The sequence below is a fragment of the Primulina eburnea genome, chromosome 17, assembly GCF_022965805.1.
Source record: "Primulina eburnea isolate SZY01 chromosome 17, ASM2296580v1, whole genome shotgun sequence".
Classification (NCBI taxonomy): Eukaryota; Viridiplantae; Streptophyta; class Magnoliopsida; order Lamiales; family Gesneriaceae; genus Primulina; species Primulina eburnea.
This window is the reverse complement of record NC_133117.1, coordinates 5148022-5167153: the sequence shown is the minus strand read 5'-3', so window position 1 is coordinate 5167153 and position 19132 is coordinate 5148022. Positions and strand designations below refer to the sequence as shown.

Here is a 19132-nt window from a genome sequence, read left to right as displayed (position 1 = left end):
AAGATTTTTGCAATTACAAGCAATTTGCAACATCCCATTTCAGCAGGACTTATATCTAACATGCTGAAACTCCTAAAAATCTCGTAACCTAACAAAATTACTAGCAAGACTCTTACTATCAATTACAAATATTTCTCAAGGAAATACACTAGAGCCAATTGATCCTCAAATATCAGATAAAAAAAAATTAAACTTGTGCTGAAAAAATGTTTCGATCATTAGGCTTTCAAGAACTTGATACTTAGAATAATGTGTGCATAATTCAGAACTATAGGAGAGCTTGAAAGTTCATCCAACTGATCTATTTATATGCTTTGATTTCAACGATTGTCTTTTTGAATACGATAGTCGTTTCTAAATATAGAGGTCGTTGTGCCAATTTTGTCCTTTCCGAAGATAGTACAATTTGGTAGTGGACATGTATTCTGACTTTTTAACCATTCAATAAAGCAGTTAAGGTACCAAATATTATATCTAATATGTATGTTGGGCTTTGATCCTTCCTTAAAAAGAATGATATGGAAATTAACATAGAATGTCCGTTGACGTGCTTAACTGATTTAGAAGAGTAATCAATAGCCCTTGAAGATGACGTGTCACTTTTTTTTTTTCAAAAAAGTTTTTATATATCTTTTTTAATTTTTTTATCATTTTTTTGGATTTTTTGTTTAAGACTTTTTTTACTCCCACTCAAAATTTTTATTTTTAAATATTTTTTGCTCCTTTTAAAATATATTATAATTTATTTCTCTCTTTTTTATTTGTAGAACCAAGTGTTTATCACATTAATGAAAATTCAATGTTTTTTGGTAGAATTGATTGATGACGAAAACAAACACAAATTTTTAATCTTGTTCGAGTATCGATGAAAATAGATTAATCAAGCATGCGAAAAGAACTAAAATTGAAACATAAAATATGTTTTACTTTCAAAATAAACGAGATAAACAAAATGTCAAAAAAAATCAAAAATAGAAAGAAAAAAAAGTATTATAATATATTTTAAAAAGAACAAAAAAATATTTAAAAATGAAAATTTTGAGTGAAAGTAAAAGAAAGATTAAAACGAAAAATCCAAAAAATGAAAAAAATATATATAAAAGCTTTAAAAAAAAAACTTTGTGGCACATCATCTCTTACTGTGGAGATGTCACAGTAGATAATCCTGGTCCCAAAAGTAGGAAGAAAATTTAATACATGAGATTTTACATGGAGGGGAGCTCTATAAAACTTCTTTGTATCTCATTCACAATTCGAGAATCTTAATTCTCAAGTTTTTCTTGTTGAAAATAAATGATTTGAATATTGAAAAGTAATAGTTGAATATTTGAATGTTAAAAATAAGAGTTGTAAAATTAGAAATTTGTGTGTGATGATGTAGGTAATGATGTATTTTATTTTTTGGATTATATGTAATGAAACTCTATAAATAGATCTCTCATTTGTGAAGAAAATCACAATTAAGTAGAGAGAAAAATATTATAAAGTGTGTAGTTTGGTAAATTTGAGAGTTTGAGATTTTTACTTTTTACCATAAATTTTTACTTTTTCACAACACTTTATCAGCACGAAGCTCTAAAAGTCCTCCATACTTTTCCAAGCTCCAAACAGAAGAAAAAGATAACAAAAGTAATAATATTTATTTTACTGTTATTTATTTATTGTGTATATATTTAATATATAATATAATGTTATTAGTAGAAATAATAAAAATAAATTTTTCGAAAACTTGTTATAAATCCTGGGAGGATGTTAAGACGACATCCCACACTCCCGGTAAGGGATACGACAAGTATAAAAGCCTATAAGATTTTTAAACAAAATAAATTATGACACTTCATTATAACAATGTGATATGATATACATAATTATTTAAACATGACTAATATTATATACACCATATTATTACCATAAAATTATACAAATACATACATTTATTTTTTTGTACACTAACGGTCGTAAACGGTAACAAAACGGCTAGTTTTTTCCCTATAAATATGATCTCACAAACACATTCAATCACTCTAACTTTTCTTCTTCTCTAAAAATTATTCTTCATCAAATTTTTCGAAGAAAAAAGAAGATGGATTTCTCAAGGTTATTTTTAATTATTTTGGTTATCATACTCACGAGTATTTTATTTATCGGAGAATATCCTCCTCGTGTGCTTTCTTTATTTTTACAAATACTTGTACTTGTTGTTTATCTGTTACTTTGTATTACAATATTCATTAACTAATAAAATGCATCATAATTTTTTTAGTACCACCATGTCAAATTTGACAAAGCTCGAATTTGTTGCGCTCGAAATCACGGGAAAAAATTATATGTCATGGACTCTCGATATAGAAATGCATCTTGAGTCATTGGGTCTAAGTGAGACCATAAAAGAAAATGGCATATCGACGTCACAAGAAAAGGCAAAAAACATTATATTTTTGCATCGAAATCTCGACGAGGGATTGAAATGTGAATATTTAATTGAAAAAGATCCCATGGCTTTGTGGAAAGGATTGAAAGAAAGATTTGAACATATAAGAAAAGTTATACTTCCGACCGTCCGTGATGAATAGAATATGTTAAGATTCCAAGATTTTAAGAAAGTCAGTGATTACAATTCAGCGATGTATCGAATAATTTCGCAGATAAAATTTTGTGGACATGAGGTCACAGAATCGAAAATGCTTGAAAAAACATTTTCCACGTTTATGCATCAAATATTACTCTACAGCAACAATATAGAGTACGTGGATTTGCGAGATATTCTGAACTCATCGCCTGTCTTCTTGTGGCGGAAAAGAACAACGAGCTATTAATGAGAAATCATCAGTCCCGACCCACTGGATCAACAGCATTTCCAGAAGTAAATGTTGTAAGTAAAAATGAATTTAAATCTCGAAACCAAAATCAAATTCAAAGGCAAGATTTTGGTCGAAGTCGTGGACGTGGAATTGGCCGTGGTCGTGGTCGAGGCCGTGGTTTTGAAAACAATAGAGATAGGTATTTTTATAACTCATCTCAAAAGAGCGTCCCAAACCATCCACCGAAAAGGCATCAAAAGAATACAAGTGTTAATGAGAATCACTCAAAAAGATACGAAAGTTCTTGTTTCAGATGTGGTACTCCAGGACATTGGTCCCGTATTTGTCGAGCCCCTGAGCACCTTTGTAAACTTTATAAAGAATCATTAAAGGGGAAAGAAAAGGAGACCAAATTCACTGAACGCAGTGACCGTTTGAGTGATTCAACTCATTTTGATGCTGGTGATTTTATGAATGATTTCTCTGGAAATGATCAATATGTTGGTGATATAAAAATTAACAATATTGATGCTGCAGATTTTTCAATGATTTCTCTGAAAATGAACAATATAGTGGTAGAATATAAATGTACAATAATTTATTTTTCATGTATTCATATAATAATGTTTTATTGTATAATTATGATATGTGTTATATTTAAATATATATTGCCATTAATTTTATTTCATTGCATATTTATTTTGAAGTTAAAAAATGGAAAATGCTATTAGCAAAGCTGAAGTTTGCATACCCGATAATGGTACAACGCACACTATCTTGACTGATTTGAACCAACGCGCGTGTTCTATCAGAGACTCAACACCTTCAATATGTTTATGTAACGTATCTTTCAACGTGATCGAAGAACTATTTTTTTCATCGTCCGTCGATTCATGAAGAAACTTATCAGAAAGAGTAACGTATCTTTCGATGTGATCTTCCAACTCGTAGGCAGCATCTCTGGTTGCTTCTTCCAAAGGACGAACAGCTGGGGCGTGTTCCTCAGGAAATTCTTCGAGGAACTTTACCAGACGCATTATGTTTTCATGGAGTGATTCACGTTCTTTTCTGCCGCCAAAAAGAACCTCAACGCAATCTTCAACTTGGACCTGTTTCAGTGTTTGAGCAAGTGAAACAAGAGCAGCTTATGCCATTTCTACGATCTCCGGTATGGATTTGCAGATACAAATTGAGAAGAAAACTGCAATTATTTGCCACTTAAACGCAACATAGTATGATTAGATGGGACCCCAATTCATTGTGAATGATAGAGTGGAGTTGGTCAGCAAACGTGGAAAGCGGATGTGATTGGTCGACAAAGTTGAAAGTTCGAGCAATGTAAAAAAATGGCATTCATTAATTATGAAAGTGACGATGTCGGATTATATGGAATTGTTGACAACTTGACAAAAGTAGGAAGAAAATTCAATACTTAGGATTTTACATGGAGGGGAGCTCTATAAAACTTCTTTGTATCTCATTCACAATTCGAGAATCTTAATTCTCAAGTTTTCTCACTTTTTTAAATTATTTTTATAATATTTGTGAATTGTTTACTTTCTTAAATTACCAGAGTGAGTGTTGTCTTTCGAGATGCTGCATTTCGAACCAACAAGTGGTATCAAAACCAGATTTAAAATTTCCAAAAATTCCTAGTATGTTATGTGATTGCAGTTTTGAATGATATTCGACATCAAAAAAGATTGTTTATTGAGATGATATTGTTTTCAAGTCTACTAAATTGTTGTAGATTTGATCTGATGGGTGCAATCAGAATTGAGTTCTTATGTTCTTAATCAATTGGTTGATGAAAAAATTGAGACTAATTAGGATAAGCCCGAATAAGAACAAATATTTTTTGAATCACAATGAAGTTTTTGAAATTTTCAATTTTTAATTTTTAAAAAGATTTGCACCATCGGTACATCGGCGTTATCTGATCGTCGATCGAGGTTATATCGAGTACACAAATATTCGATTAATAGTTTTAAAATCTACTAATTAAATAATAATATTAGTAGTTGTGATTACTATGTACAAGATTCTCATGAAATATTCTATAAAAGTCTAGAATTGATTGATTAATTAATAATTAAATAAGAAATTTAATAACAGTTTTTAAATTTTATATATGTTTATATAATATATATACACACATACATATTATCAAGGGTTAATTTTGCATGATATTTTCAAAAAAATACAACATGAAAATTTTAAATAATGAAAATAAAGAATCATGATATGATTATAATCCTAGGAAGATTGTGATATTGTATTTTTATAAATATTTTATCAAAGATTGATGACAAAAGGAACAAAAACTTAACAATTATGCTGAAATATCTCCCCTTGCCCAACCTTATTTAAGAGGGAATATATTTCGGCCTCCCTTTCACCACGCCGCAGCCTGGAAGCCACCGCAGAACCTCTGGATTTCTGAAATTTTGATGATCCAATCTCGACGTAAATTTCAATTAGATCTCTAGTACGATCTATACGAAGAATTCAATCTGTGGTCATGAACTTGATTAGACGATCAAAGAAAAGAGGTGAATCGTTTGTAGAGATTTACAAAAATGGCTATATTCACTTAAAACCGGAATAGTTGGAGCCGGTATTATATACACAAAGGTAAGTTAAATTAAAAATCTTATGAATGTTTATTTAAATCATACGACACCCAAGAACGTTTTGAACGTCAAAATAAAAAAATTTAAACTTCTGTTGTGTCTTGAATTCGAAAAACAAATATTCCAACAAATTAATCATCTAATCCGAATAATTGAGTCAATTCATGGCTGCTGATACATAGTTGGATCCAAAATTCGCGTGTAAAGGATCCCATACTGCATGATTTCGAATATAAAATTTGACATCAATGAAAAGTTTTCAGTTTTTTTACATTGGATCCTTCAACAGTCGATAGAGCCATCCGCCAACCAATAAATTAAAAAATTAAAGTTGTTATATTATATACTTTTCTATGTTAAGATATTGAATTTAAACAAAAGAAAAGGTTAGCACTCATAATTGAAGTGGTAACTTTGATTAAAATATGCTTTAATATAAAATAAGACATTGAATGGTAATAATTGGAGTATCTCTCTTGTGAGACAGTCTCACGAATCTTTATCTGTGAGACGGGTCAACTCTACCGATATTCACAATAAAAAGTAATACTCTTAGCATAAAATGTAATATTTTTTCATGGATGACCCAAATAAGAGATCCGTCTCACAAAATACGACCCGTGAGACCGTCTCACACAAGTTTTGTCATTGTATGATATGAAATAGGTCCCCAAGGTTAACAAAGAATAAACAAACGCATTCTCAAAAGAAAAATAATTTCAAGATCTACTGTAGCAATCGGACCCGTCGCTAGAATACGATTTGGCCGGGAAAGTAAATCGCAGCCGGAAGAAGTAAAACTTAGCCGGTAAAATAAATCTCATGTGCTGGTACTGATTTATATACTGCCAGAAATGGTATTCGATACTTGATAAAGTAGTTTAAGATGGATTTTTCTTCATTATTTATTTTTTTTTGGCATAAAAAAAATTAAAAGCACTTCAAATTTATTGTTTGATATTAATATAACTGATGGTTTACAGATTTAATAGAATCGAAAGAGAGCTTTGTGGTTTAGATTGGAAAGTATTATTTATCAAGTAAAAGATTAGTTGGGTTTGTTATATATAGTTTGGCAAAAACTTGTGTGAGACGGTCTCACGGGTCGTATTTTGTGAGACGGATCTTTATTTGGATAATCCATGAAAAAGTATTACTTTTTATGCTAATAGTATTACTTTTTATTGTGAATATGGGTAGGGTTGACCGGTCTCACAGATTGTGATCCGTGAGACGGTCTCACATGAGAACTACTCATATAGTTTTGATATGCTTCACACCAACCCGACCGATTAGGTGACACTCACTTATTGAATGTACAATTAGTTTATATTTCATCACATCCAATAGGTAAGTATCACATCATTAGTGTTGATACAGATGTGCTCTAAGAGGGATACTCACCTTCAAGCAACTCCAACTAATAAAGAAAACTAGTGGGCACCGTCGGAAAGTGTAAATAGAGACATCGAATCACAGAAAACTTGAACTTGTGAAAGATATCATCCAAGGAGGTATCCTAGCCTTAAAAAATCTTCTTATTTCGAGTAGTCCATATCTCAATATCAGGAGAAGCCAATGCAAAGATCCTAGTATGTTTAACAACATTACGCCTCCTGAAATATTTATGAAACCATTTCATCGCGATTACAAGAAATCTGATCTTTCGCGATGCACCGTGAGATCGACGTCGCTGAAATGTAACATTTGGCGACACATAATGTGCTCAGCGTCGCTAAGATTACAAATTGTGTTCGCTCATTTTTTCAATTTTGTTTTGTATTATTTGGCAACTGGACAAAGTTAATGCGTCATAAAATATAAGCATGTGGCGATATAGAGCACACTCAATGTCGTTGAAACATAGTGGAAAGTTTTTCCTCCAATGTTCTGGGTCCTTTGGCAACGCAATTCATTACGTGTCGGATAAAGATAACCTCAGAGCGTCACAAAACTTGTATATCATTCCACAACACGTTGCGAGCGCGCCGAAATTTTTTTTATGTAAAAAGTTATTTCATTGGCCAATTTCGCGACGCAGACACACTCTATGTCGCTAAACACATGGAGTGTGCTTTAACAACAAGACTCATATGTGTGTGTGTATATATATATATATATATATATATATATATATATATATATATATATATATATATACACACACTGAGCCTATTCATCTTTGAATTGGCTCGAAAAATACTTAATTCGAATACAAGCTGAAATCGAAGCCCAAATTATTTTTGTCCATATATAATTCGCGAGATTTTTATTTTATTAATATAATATAAATATATATTAAATACATAGATTTCAAGCATTTAATGATTGCGAACATATTCGAATTTTTCAATTCGAAGTTCAAACCCAAGCCCTTATTTGAACCGAAATCGAGCAAAACATTTTAAAAATTTCGAACTTTGAATCGAGCTAGAGCACGATTATAGGTATCATGTTACAGGTGTTCAAACTTTGGTTAAAACAGAAAAACCAGAAATCGAAGCCGAAAAAATAGGTAACTGAACTGAATCGAAAACCGAATTTTTTTTATTTTGGATACAAATGTTAAAACTGAACTTATATGGTTAGGCTTCGAATTATGTATGTCAAAATTGGATTAACCGAAAAAATGAAATTTAATTAAATTAATAGTTTTTTAAATTTTTTATGTAGATAATATATATTTTATAAAATAATATTTAGAGAATTAAGCATAAGTTTTGTTAATTTTTAGTTTATTAATATTTATTTAATTCATTTTGATCTTATATTTAAAGGTTTTATTAAAAAAAATTAAAAATAATATTTAAAATTTTAAATTATGTTTTAATTACTAATTTAAATAATTGTCGAAGGTGAATAAATCGATACATAAATATTTTAGTATAAACCTAATCAAACCGAAGTTTTCGGTTTCGAAAACTGAAATTAAATATTGTCAAAACGAACCGAACCGAACCGAACCAACATGTATACACACTTATTTCTTGTAAGACTATCTCACGGATCTATATCCGTGAGACGAGTTAACATGAATCATATCTACAATAAAATAATATTTTTGAAATAAAAAATAATATTTTTTCATGTATCAAATCGAAGAAAAGATATGTCCCGCAAAATTGATATATTAAATTACTTCGTTAGTTTTTGTATTAATCTTTTTGTGTCAATTGCTTTTAAACATTTAAATTTATTTAAATTATAATTAAAAAAATTTCCACGTATTTTTTGAAACATTTAGTATTCAAAAAAATTTATTTCATTTTTTCTTTGACATAAATTTTGTTTTTGTTAGGTAAAATTTATGATTTTATTATTTATTATATATCTAAATATTTATTATTCCTTCTCACACCAAAACACTCTCCCCCAATGTGAGATCTCTCGCCTCAAAGAATTCCCAATTCCCAAATCACGTTATTTTTTCTCCTTATCATAGATTCCCCAAATCATTGATATTTTTCCTCCTCATAGAATCCCCAAATCATCGCCATCATCAATATTTCCATATCCATTTTTTCTATCAGGAATTGGCTTCAGGTGAAGTTTTTGAGAGTGTTGCTGTTAATCAGAAGAGGCAGAGCCGGGAGAGAAAATTTTGTCTTCTTCAGGTTAGGCGAGAAAATTTTGATGTTAAACAGTATGATTTCAAGACTCCATTGAATAATTAATATACTTTTCAATAAACGAACTTCCCTCGTACTTTGAAAGGGAGGGTTATATAATGATTTGTTGTTATAAAGTTTTAACGTATTCGTCTGTTCCAATTCTTAGTAAAGGCTTCTGGACTCAATATTTCTTTCATTTATGATTTATGATATCATGAAGGTTAGATCAGATCTGGGTACTGTTCTCACCTCATTCCTATGGATAAGATTTTGTCTAAGATAGAATTTAAAAAAAAAATGTGTCTTATATGTGTATGGACAAATCTTGGTCATCCATCCTATCATAGGGCAATGCCCACTTGAGTAGGATGAAATAAGTCATGACGAAGATATATCTGAGTTATGATTCCAATTTTTGGTTCAATGAATCGAGGCTGGATTCAACCGCAACTCAAATGAAACATTATCGTAGAAATACACCTATTTCCAGATGAATGCTTATATTTTCTATGGTGTCATATGTACATGTCATATCTGTATATTGGTTTCACATTTGATTAAATAAACCGAGGGAAAGTAGATAAAATTAAGCATTTTGAATGGTCATCCTACTGAGCACACAACCACAGAATAAAAGCATTCTTGGGTGGTACCACACCAGAGTCTAAAACATATTTCTAATGTCAACATAGTTGCTGATCATTTTTACTAAGTTTTTTGTTGAGACATATATTTCTTAAGCATGTTAGTAGTACGGGACTTCGTAGAATTTGTTGGACTGAATGAATGTTTTATTGAAAAATTTATTATTTTATAAATTTAGAGTATTATTAAAGTTATTTGTCCATGTGTGAATGTCATCAGACTTGACTCACATGATCAACAGCTCTGACGCTGAAATAACGAGTGAGACGAGACTTTGAGACGCACGTCAACTGTGTTGGTGTGATCAATCCCTCTGATACTCACTGAAAATTTAGGGTTCGATTCCAGCAGGTGATGTTAGTCCCAACACAGGCTTCGAATTAGTTCTAAGCCTGAAATCACGAAGAAGACCGTTCTTCCGATGCTCAAGTAAGAGACTGAGGATATGAGGGGAGAGCAGCTAATGATGCTGCTAAAAAACAATATAGTGAATGAATAAATTAGACGCCCAAATCTGATATTTATATGAGAATATTTGGGCATGTGATGAGCTTTCCACCTTGGTTGAGGATGGCCAGGGGTCCCCAATATGGTTTGGGCCTAACCATAGTAGGCTCATTCATGGGGTATCACTAGTCTCCCCATCCTGAGTCGAATTGAATCGTAGGTTCGAAGTTCGATTAATTGTGTTGTTCTCGGTTTACATAATGTGAGTTAGGCATTTTTTTCCTGTTGTTCGTCAGTCTTCAAAATTTTGAAAACAAATTAAATCACATTTCCCTTCTGATGGACCAGATATGACCTAGGCCTATCCTATAAATAGAGGTCCTTTCCTCACTTCATTCTCATTTCTCACACACAGAATTTCCTAAGCACTTCATTCACCAGCTCTCCCCCGCTTACGCCTCACCTGCGCGTTAACCCTAGCGCCGCTTCACCACCACTTCACCATCGCCTGTGCCAGCACCTCGCCCCATTTCGCCTACACAGCCCCTCGCCCAGATTCCAACACCCTCGCCCAACGCCTCGCCCAATCTCGCCTACATCGCCCGCTCACCTCTCGCCCAGCCTCGCCTACCCATCGCCTCGCCGCTCGCCCAGCGCCTCGCCCATCAGCGTCTCGCTTCACGGCACACTCAATCGAGCAACCTAGTTTTTCGTTACGTGCCCGAACGCCCTCGCCTCGCCTATACCCTTCTCACCTCGCACGCGCAACCCCTCGCCTCCCTTTCACCTGCAAGCCCTCGCGGGCCTCGCCCTTGCCCCTCGACTCTCGCCTATACCCAACCGCCTCGCCCTAGCCCTAGCCTTAGCCGCCTCGCCCGCAGCCTTCGCTACCTTCCTTCGCCCACAACCCTCAACCCCTCCTCGCCGTAAGCCCTCGCCACCTCGCCTTCGCCCATCATGCCTCACACTCTCGCCCAACATCCCCAATCGCCCAACACGCCTCGCGCTTGCCTCGTGCGTTCGTGTATTCGCACTCGCCCCGCCTAGTACATCTTGCGCATGCCTAGTGCGCTCGCCCCAGTGTCCGACCGCACGACCACGCTTGCTATTACAACCTCGAGCTCTCGATCATTCGGCCCACTACTTTCTCGCTCCCTTGGTCTTATTCCTTGAGTGTTTTTTTCACGCCTCATCCGGGTTAGTTTTCTTGTCTGTTTGTTTAGCTATCTTTAGCACTCATGTCTTCGTTTGATTCTAAGTTTAATTCCTCGAGTGATTCCGAAAGATCTAGCGAGTCTGACGAGAGTAGAACTTCCTTAGAAGATCCTGAATTTACCCTTGATTCCCTTGAGGAGGAGGTCGTCACCCATAGTCGTCCTGGTAAGGAAATTCGCCATGTGAACCAACAGATGAATATATCCAATGTCGATAACATGTGGTATGGTCACCTATTGTCTCACATCCCTCCCACTAGCGAGTCAAAACTTAGGGCTTCGTGGCACATCCCCGCCTCCCACAAAATAATCATTTCTACCCTCGAGGATCGACCCTATCTAGCTCCCAAAGGTTGCTATACTTTCTTTTAGCACCATTTCGATACTGGTCTTCGCTTTCCCCAATGTGACTTCCTCCAGGAGTTGAGCAGTTGTTATCAGGCGCATCTAGGTCTCTTCACTCACAATGCTTTCCGCTCGATATGCTGTTTATTGTGTTAAATTGCACTACTTTTTCCTACTTCCTGGTCTTAGCCAAGTCGAAAGAAGGACCTTTCTACGTGACCTCTCAATATAGCCATAAGCTTTTTGACGGGGCCCCTAGTCATGTGAAGGACTGGAAAAAATACTTCTTCTTTATTCAGCCTCCCAAAGAGTTGACTTGTTCCACAGATTGGTACCCTACTTTCATGAAGCCTAAACTTTCCAAGGGTTACAAAAAAGATAAGACATATCTGCACATAATGAGCGTACTAGGATATAGATGCTTTAGTATTCCCCGACTCTTATCTGAAGATCTCTTGTGTCATGTCGGGTTAAGTCCAGAAAAAATTAAGCTGAAGGAGAATGTCGGTAGATATTATCATCTTTTCACATTTTTCTGTTTCGTTTTTATTTATTATGCTCATTGATAGCATTCTCATCTGTTTTATCGCTTTTCTTCGCAGGTATTAGAGTCATGAACGCCGTATTACTCCGTGAGGCTGCGAAGAAGAAGAAGGCTGGGGGTTTATCATCAGCACCCCAGAAGCCGGTTATCCTAGTAGTCCCGACAGGCACAAAGGGAAATTGCTCTACTGCTGCGAGGAAGCCTGCTGGCTCACCCACCACTGCGAAAAAGAAGGTAGGCTCATCCTCCTCCACCCCGAAGCGAGCCTCTTGCCCACCTCCCCAGGCCGAGTCCCCTCCACAGCTAGGCAAAGAGAAGACGTCTACTGATCCCAGCCCATCAACCCAACAGAAAGGGAAGCGCAAAATCTCTGAGACCTCAGTCCCATCAGCCTCTTCCCCAGAGGTGTCTGGATCAAATGATGAGCATGCTTCTAGGCCGATGATACATTCTTTGTATACTTCGGAGTCAGTTATCGTGGGCCGAGGCCCTACTCACATAGCTCAGAAGCTATTATTTCAGCTCCCCTCCCACGCAGACGCATCTTTTTTGAGTTCACTGGGATGGTCTGATTTAGTCCATCGTACATGCAGCAGTCTTACCGAGGTATATTTCTCCTTTCAAACTTTAACTTGATATTCAATATACGATTGATATTTTTCTCGTTCTCTCACTTTTGTCTTCTTTATTCAGGGCAACATGTATCTTCGGGAGTTGGTTGAGCGCGCCGAAGATATCAGGTCCAACGCCTGCCACGATTTACGCGAAGGTAAGGCTCTTCGCGACCAACTCCAGGCGACCATAGATGAGATGAAAGAAACACATGCTAAGGAGCTTTCGGAGTCCCAAGCTCGATGTGACGAGCTTGTGAAAGAGAAACAAGAGCTTCACCAACTGATAGAATACCAAGCGAAAGAGATCCAAAAGTTGAAAGAAGAGTTGAAGAATTCCCGAGCTGAAGCGGCACAAGTCCGCAAGGACCTTAAAGACGCCAAAGCGCAACATGCTACAGAAGCCTCCTCATTCAAGGAAAAATTCCTCAAGTCTGAAGAATTCAACGAGATTTGTGCTTCTACAGCTTATCATTATTTGGAGGTGGGTTTCGAGGGTGCAGTCGATCTCTTCAAGGCTCACGGCTACCCTCCACCAGGCGCTCCCACTGCTTTCATCGACTTCGATGATTTCATAGCGAGTCTCCCTCCTGATCCTTAGACTGTACTCCTTTACTTATGCTATTTTCTCATTTACGTAGACGATGTATGCCTTCGGGCCATATTTGTTACGCACTGCATTGCTTTACTTTCCATACTATTATGCGACTATGGATTTTATGACGCTTATATTTGATTATCTCCTTTTGCGCACTTTTGGCATGTATGAAACTCGCGTTATGCCATATTTAGTATTTTGCGTTTAAATTTACTTCTTCTTCCGAGTTTGTCTCTGATGTTTTTAAACACTAGGGTAAATAAGAGTGCGAGCTTACCGAAGCTCTTTTCTTCCGGTCACATCCTTTCTTCTGCAACACTTAACTTAGTAAATAAGATATAACTTTTGCTCTCACTCTCCTTCTCTTCTACTAGGCACATCTTAAGTAGATAATACACGATTTTTGATCTCTTCAACACTTCTCCATTATAGCTGCAGTCCAGATAATAAAAACTACTCCTCTTCACCCCATGACTCTTAGCAAGAAGGCTATAAGAACTCAACCCCTTCACTTCTAACTCCTATGCTAGGCGATGTCTTAACAGGAAAATAAAAATTTCTCTACTTCACTCTACTCCTCGGTTAGTCGATGCCTTAGCAGGAAAATTTATTTATTCTCCTTACCAACTCTGGACCTCTGCTAGGCGATGCCTTAGCAGCAGGAAAATTTTATTTTTCTCCTCCCAAACTCTCCTCCTCTTCTAAGCGATGCCTTAGTAGGAAAATTTAATTTTTCTTCTCTCCAACTCTAAAAATAATGTTTTCTCACTTTCATAATACAACAACATTCATGAATTGAAAAGAAAAACTTGATTTTATTGAATTCCAACTGATTAAATGGAAAAATTCAAAGATGAAATACATCCACGATAAAATCAAGAATGATATTTTTTAAGGTGGTAAACATTCCAGGACCTCTTCAAAACCTTTCCTTGCGCATTCTCCAATTATTAGGCTCCAGAATTAAGCTTTTCGATCACTTTGAAGGGACCCTCCAACTTTGGGTCTAACTTTCCTCTCTGCTCTTCCTGCACCTTCCTCAGGACCAAGTTGCCTACCTGGAAGTTTCTCTGAATGACCCTCCGATTATAATATTGCGCAATGCGATTCTTATAAGCTTCTATGCGAATGCTTGCAGCCTCTCTCTCTTATCTTCCAATAATTCAAGGTCAGTGGCCCGTCTCATATCATTATCTTCATCATAACACATCGTCCTCACCGGTTCCAATCCAATCTCAGTCGGGAGCACCACCTCATTACCATAGACTAAACTGAAAAGAGTTTCTTTGGTTCCTTCCCTCGGAGTGGTTCGGTAAGCCCATAAGACACTTGGTAGTTCATCCACCCAATTGCCCTTAGCATTGCCAATTCGAACCTTTAGACCCTACACCAGCATCCGATTAGTCACCTCCACCTGCTCATTACTCTGTGGGTAAGCTACAGAGGTAAAGACTTGTTGGATTTTCATCTCTTTACATCAGGCTTTGATCTTAGCTCCTTGGAACTGTCTTCCATTATCGGATATCGGTCTCCTAGGCACCTTGTATCTGGACACTATATTCTTCCACAAGAGTTTCAGGACGTGATTCTCAGTTATTCTAGCCAAAGGCTCTACTTCCACCCATTTCAAAAAATAGACAACTGCTACCAATAGAAACTTCTTCTGAGCGGGATCTATAGAGAAATGCCCCACAATATCAATTCCCCGCTAGTCAAAAGGACATGCGGTTGTGATAGTCTTCATCAACGCGGTCGACCGATGATGTAACCGGGCATGACGTTGACAACTATCGCAGGACATCACTAACTCTTGGGCATCATGTAGTACTGAGAGCCAAAAATAACCCGCGAGCAACACATTCCTTGCCAACGCATAAGCCCCCAAATGATTTCCACATCCCTCGTGAACTTCTCGGAGCACATAATCAGCCTCTTGATAACTCAAGCATAGAAGAAGCGGCCCTGCAAAAGACCTCTGATACAACACTTCTCCGACTATCACATAGCGCATACACTTTATCTTCAACTTACGAGATTCTCTAGGGTCAACAGGAAGCTTTCCCTCCTTCAAGTAACCAGTTATGACAGTCCTCCAATCTTCTTCTTCATGTTCCACTGTAGTCGAACTGGTGTAAGGTGTGAGTTCGACTTGAAATACCACATCTCTAGTCTTCCAACTTCCCATTGTTCTAGCCATTTTGGCTAGAGTGTTCGTCTTTTCATTTTTTTTTCCTGAGAATCTGTTCAAACGTGATCTCGGTGAATTTTTCTCTAACTCTGTCCACCTCTTGGGCATACTCGATAAGTTTTTCATTTTTCACATCATACATTCCCTTCATCTGCTGTGCTACCGGCTGTGAGTCAGAAAAAACAAGTACTCAAGTAGCTCCCACGTTTCTGGCTGCTCGAACCACTGCCAACACAGCCTCATACTCTGCCTCATTGTTGGATGCTCGAAAGTTCAACCTTACGGCTAACTTCACCTCATCTCTAGCTGGCGAAATTAATACTACCTCCACCTTACTTCCATCCTTTGACGAGGAACCATCCACATACATCTTCCAAGGGTTCTCATTCTTCTGATGCACGGTCTCAGCCAGAAAATCGGCTAAGGCTTGCGCTTTGATAGCCGTTCTTGGCTGATACTGGTTGTCATACTCTTCCAACTCAGTAATCCACTTAACCAAACGGCCTAACATATCTGAATTAATTAAGATCCTACACAATGGACTATTGGTGAGCACCACAATTGGATGAGATAGGAAGTATGGTCTCAAGCGTCTCACCGTCATTACTAAAGCTAAAGCCAATTTTTCCAACCTTGAGTATCTCATCTTTGCCCCTTTGAGTGCATGTGAAACATAGTAGACCGACTGTTGAGTTGATTCCTCTAGCTTGACAAGGACCGAACTCACAGCTCCCTCGGTGGCAGATAAATATACCCACAAAGGCTCACCTTTTGTCGGTTTGGCCAGGACAAGGAGCTCAGCAAGGTACTTCTTCAATTCTCCAAAATCCTTCTCGCAATCCGGACCCCATTCAAATTTTTTACCTTACGCAAAGTCCGGAAGAACAGTAAGCTTCTATGAGTGGACCTTGAGATAAACCTCGTCAGCGTAGCAATCCCCCCTGTTAACTTTTACACATCATTGGGTCCTCGAGGAGAAACCATATCTTGGATAGCTCGAACCTTCTCGGGGTTAGCCTCAATCCCACTCTCTGTTACAATATAACCCAAAAAATTCCCACCCTTCACCCCAAAGATACACTTATGAGGGTTCACTTTAACACATAGGACCTGAGAGTGGAAAAGGTCTCCACTAAATCATGTATGAGCTGGGTTGGGTCATTTGACTTCACCATGATGTCGTCCACGTACACTTCGACATTTCTTCCCACCTGCTCAAATATTCTATCCATCAATCGCTAATACGTGGCTCCGGCATTTTTGAGTCCGAAGGACATGAACACGTAACAGAAAGTTCCTTCAGAGGTAATGAAACTCACTTTATCTTGGTCCTCCACAGCTAAAGGGATTTGATGGTACCACTGGTAAGCACCCAACATGCACAGATATTGATGTCCAGCATGTAGTCCAACTGATCTATTCGAGGCAAAGGATAACAATATTCAGGGCACGTTTTATTGAGATATCTGAAGTCCACACACATCCTCCACTTCACTTAACTCTTTGGAACTATGACGACATTTAATAGCCAAGTAGGAAATTGCACTTCTTGAATGTGTCCAGCCTAACTTTATCTTTCTCAGGCCTGAAGTGTCTTTTTTTTTTCTGTTTTATAGGGCGAGCATTAGGCAAGATGTTCAACCGATGCTCTGCAACATCTGGAGTCGTCCCTGTGAGTTCTTGGGCCGACCAAGCGAACCCGCTGAGATTAGCCTGTAAAAAAGTAACGAGTTCTTCCCTGACCCTTGGGTCAAGGTCAGGGACTATTCTGAGCGTCTTCGTTTCGGACCCAAATGCTATGATCTCTGGCTCTTCATCCATCACCTCCAAAATCTCCTTCCTTACTATGGACAACCCGCTTCTTCCCTTTCTAATCATATTGACCTCCACACGCGTCCTTTTTCCATCTTCCTTCATTATTACTTCATAACACAGACGCGCGACTTTTTGGCCTCCGCACAAGACTCCAACCCCCTTTCCCACAGGAAACTTCAGCTTCTGATGATATGTGGAAGCTACAGCTCTGAAATATTTTAGGGCTGGCCGTCCCAGAATTTCATTATACACTGATGGGGTGTCCACCACGGTAAATGTTATCATCTTTGTTACCCGCCGAGTGTCAAGCTCCAAAGATAGAGGAAGGACAATCTGACCCAACGGCGGAATGACATGTCCTGCAAACCCATACAGAGGAGTAGAGATCGGCTCGAACTCAAATCCTTCCACCTTCATCTGATCCAGAGTGCTCTTGAGCAAGATATTCACGGAGCTTCCATTATCGATAAAGACTCGTACCACATCATAATTGGCAACGGTGGCTGTCACCACCAAGGCATTGTTATGTGGAGCCACAATGTCTCGGAGGTCTTCCGGCCCAAAACTGATGACAGGATCCTGGGGTAAGTCCGCACCCGTAGATATCTCGAAGTTCTCGAACCTTCTCTCATGTGTCTTCCGAGCTCGTCCGAAATCTCCATCAGTAGCACCCCTTGAGATCATGTGAATCATTCTTCTGTAGGGTGGTTATCCTCATTCATTCTCTTCCTTGGTTCGACAGGCTCCCGAGGGACATCTTGACCTCGACCTTCCCTTCTCTGCTCGGTGAACCTATGATTTATCCATGGAGGGCTCGACCTCGCCTAGGGGATTGGCAAAAACTCGGTTTACTCACGGATTAGGATTCTTCTTGCCTGTCCAGCGACGGAAACCTAGCACTGCACTCCACCCTCTACCCTGATGTAGTGCCCAAATTCAGTACACGTATAACTCATACATTTATTTAATTGATAAATATTTATTTTAATTTAAAATGAGTTTTAGCCATTCATGCTTTATTTAAATGTATTATATTAAATTAATTATGTCTATGTGATGCACATTAAAATGTTTTTTTTCGAGTTTTATGTTCAGAAGATTATTCGAGACGGGATCGAGGAAAAGACCGGTGATGATTTTTTTTAGCAACTTAAAATGTGGTATTTTGATCGAGCAAAACTTGCACAGTGAATGGTCCCAAAATTTGTTTTATATATGAAAGCTCGATTTAAATATCGCAAGTGCACGATAGTCAAGTTATAATAGACGTACGTGAATACGAGTATCGTTCCACAGGGACTGCGTTACAATATTTTTTTTTATTCTCAATTAAAATTTCTTTAGCAACGATAAAGTGGTTTGGTAATTAAACTAATGTAAATCAAATAACTAAAAGAATTAAAGCGCAAAGAGAATGTATGCAATAATGCAATGATTAAGTTGGATTAAATCAAATGAAAGATGAATTTGTTGGGAATTATCAGTTCACCTACCACTCGTGTTTTAATAATTACCCTCGACTCTTACTCGTGCATTCGACGGAATTCCCTAGACTAATCAATATACTCTGTCGAGCTATATTAACACTAATCATAAACATGCAGTAATCAAGTGTCCTCAATTATTTAACAGTTTAAGATCGCCTTACGTTCTATGGAATCCTCTAGCTTTTATCCGGGT

The 19132-nt window shown here is 37.2% G+C and overlaps 1 protein-coding gene across 1 annotated transcript; it reads left to right on the top strand.

The window, feature by feature from the left end:
* The first annotated feature begins 8795 nt into the window (after window positions 1-8795).
* LOC140818772 (uncharacterized) lies at window positions 8796-13656 on the top strand. The gene is made up of 3 exons (XM_073178818.1): window positions 8796-9048; window positions 12299-12846; window positions 12934-13656. The coding sequence occupies exons 2-3, from the start codon at window positions 12310-12312 to the stop codon at window positions 13450-13452; spliced, it is 1056 nt and encodes a 351-aa protein (XP_073034919.1). The 5' UTR covers window positions 8796-9048; window positions 12299-12309; the 3' UTR covers window positions 13453-13656.
* Window positions 13657-19132: the final 5476 nt, after the last annotated feature.

Bases quoted from the DNA above. Each gene is read 5' to 3' on its own strand.
- LOC140818772 (XM_073178818.1), top strand. From the start codon at position 12,310: ATGAACGCCGTATTACTCCGTGAGGCTGCGAAGAAGAAGAAGGCTGGG. The intron at 12,847-12,933 runs GTATATTTCTCC...TTCTTTATTCAG, and splicing joins CATGCAGCAGTCTTACCGAG to GGCAACATGTATCTTCGGGA.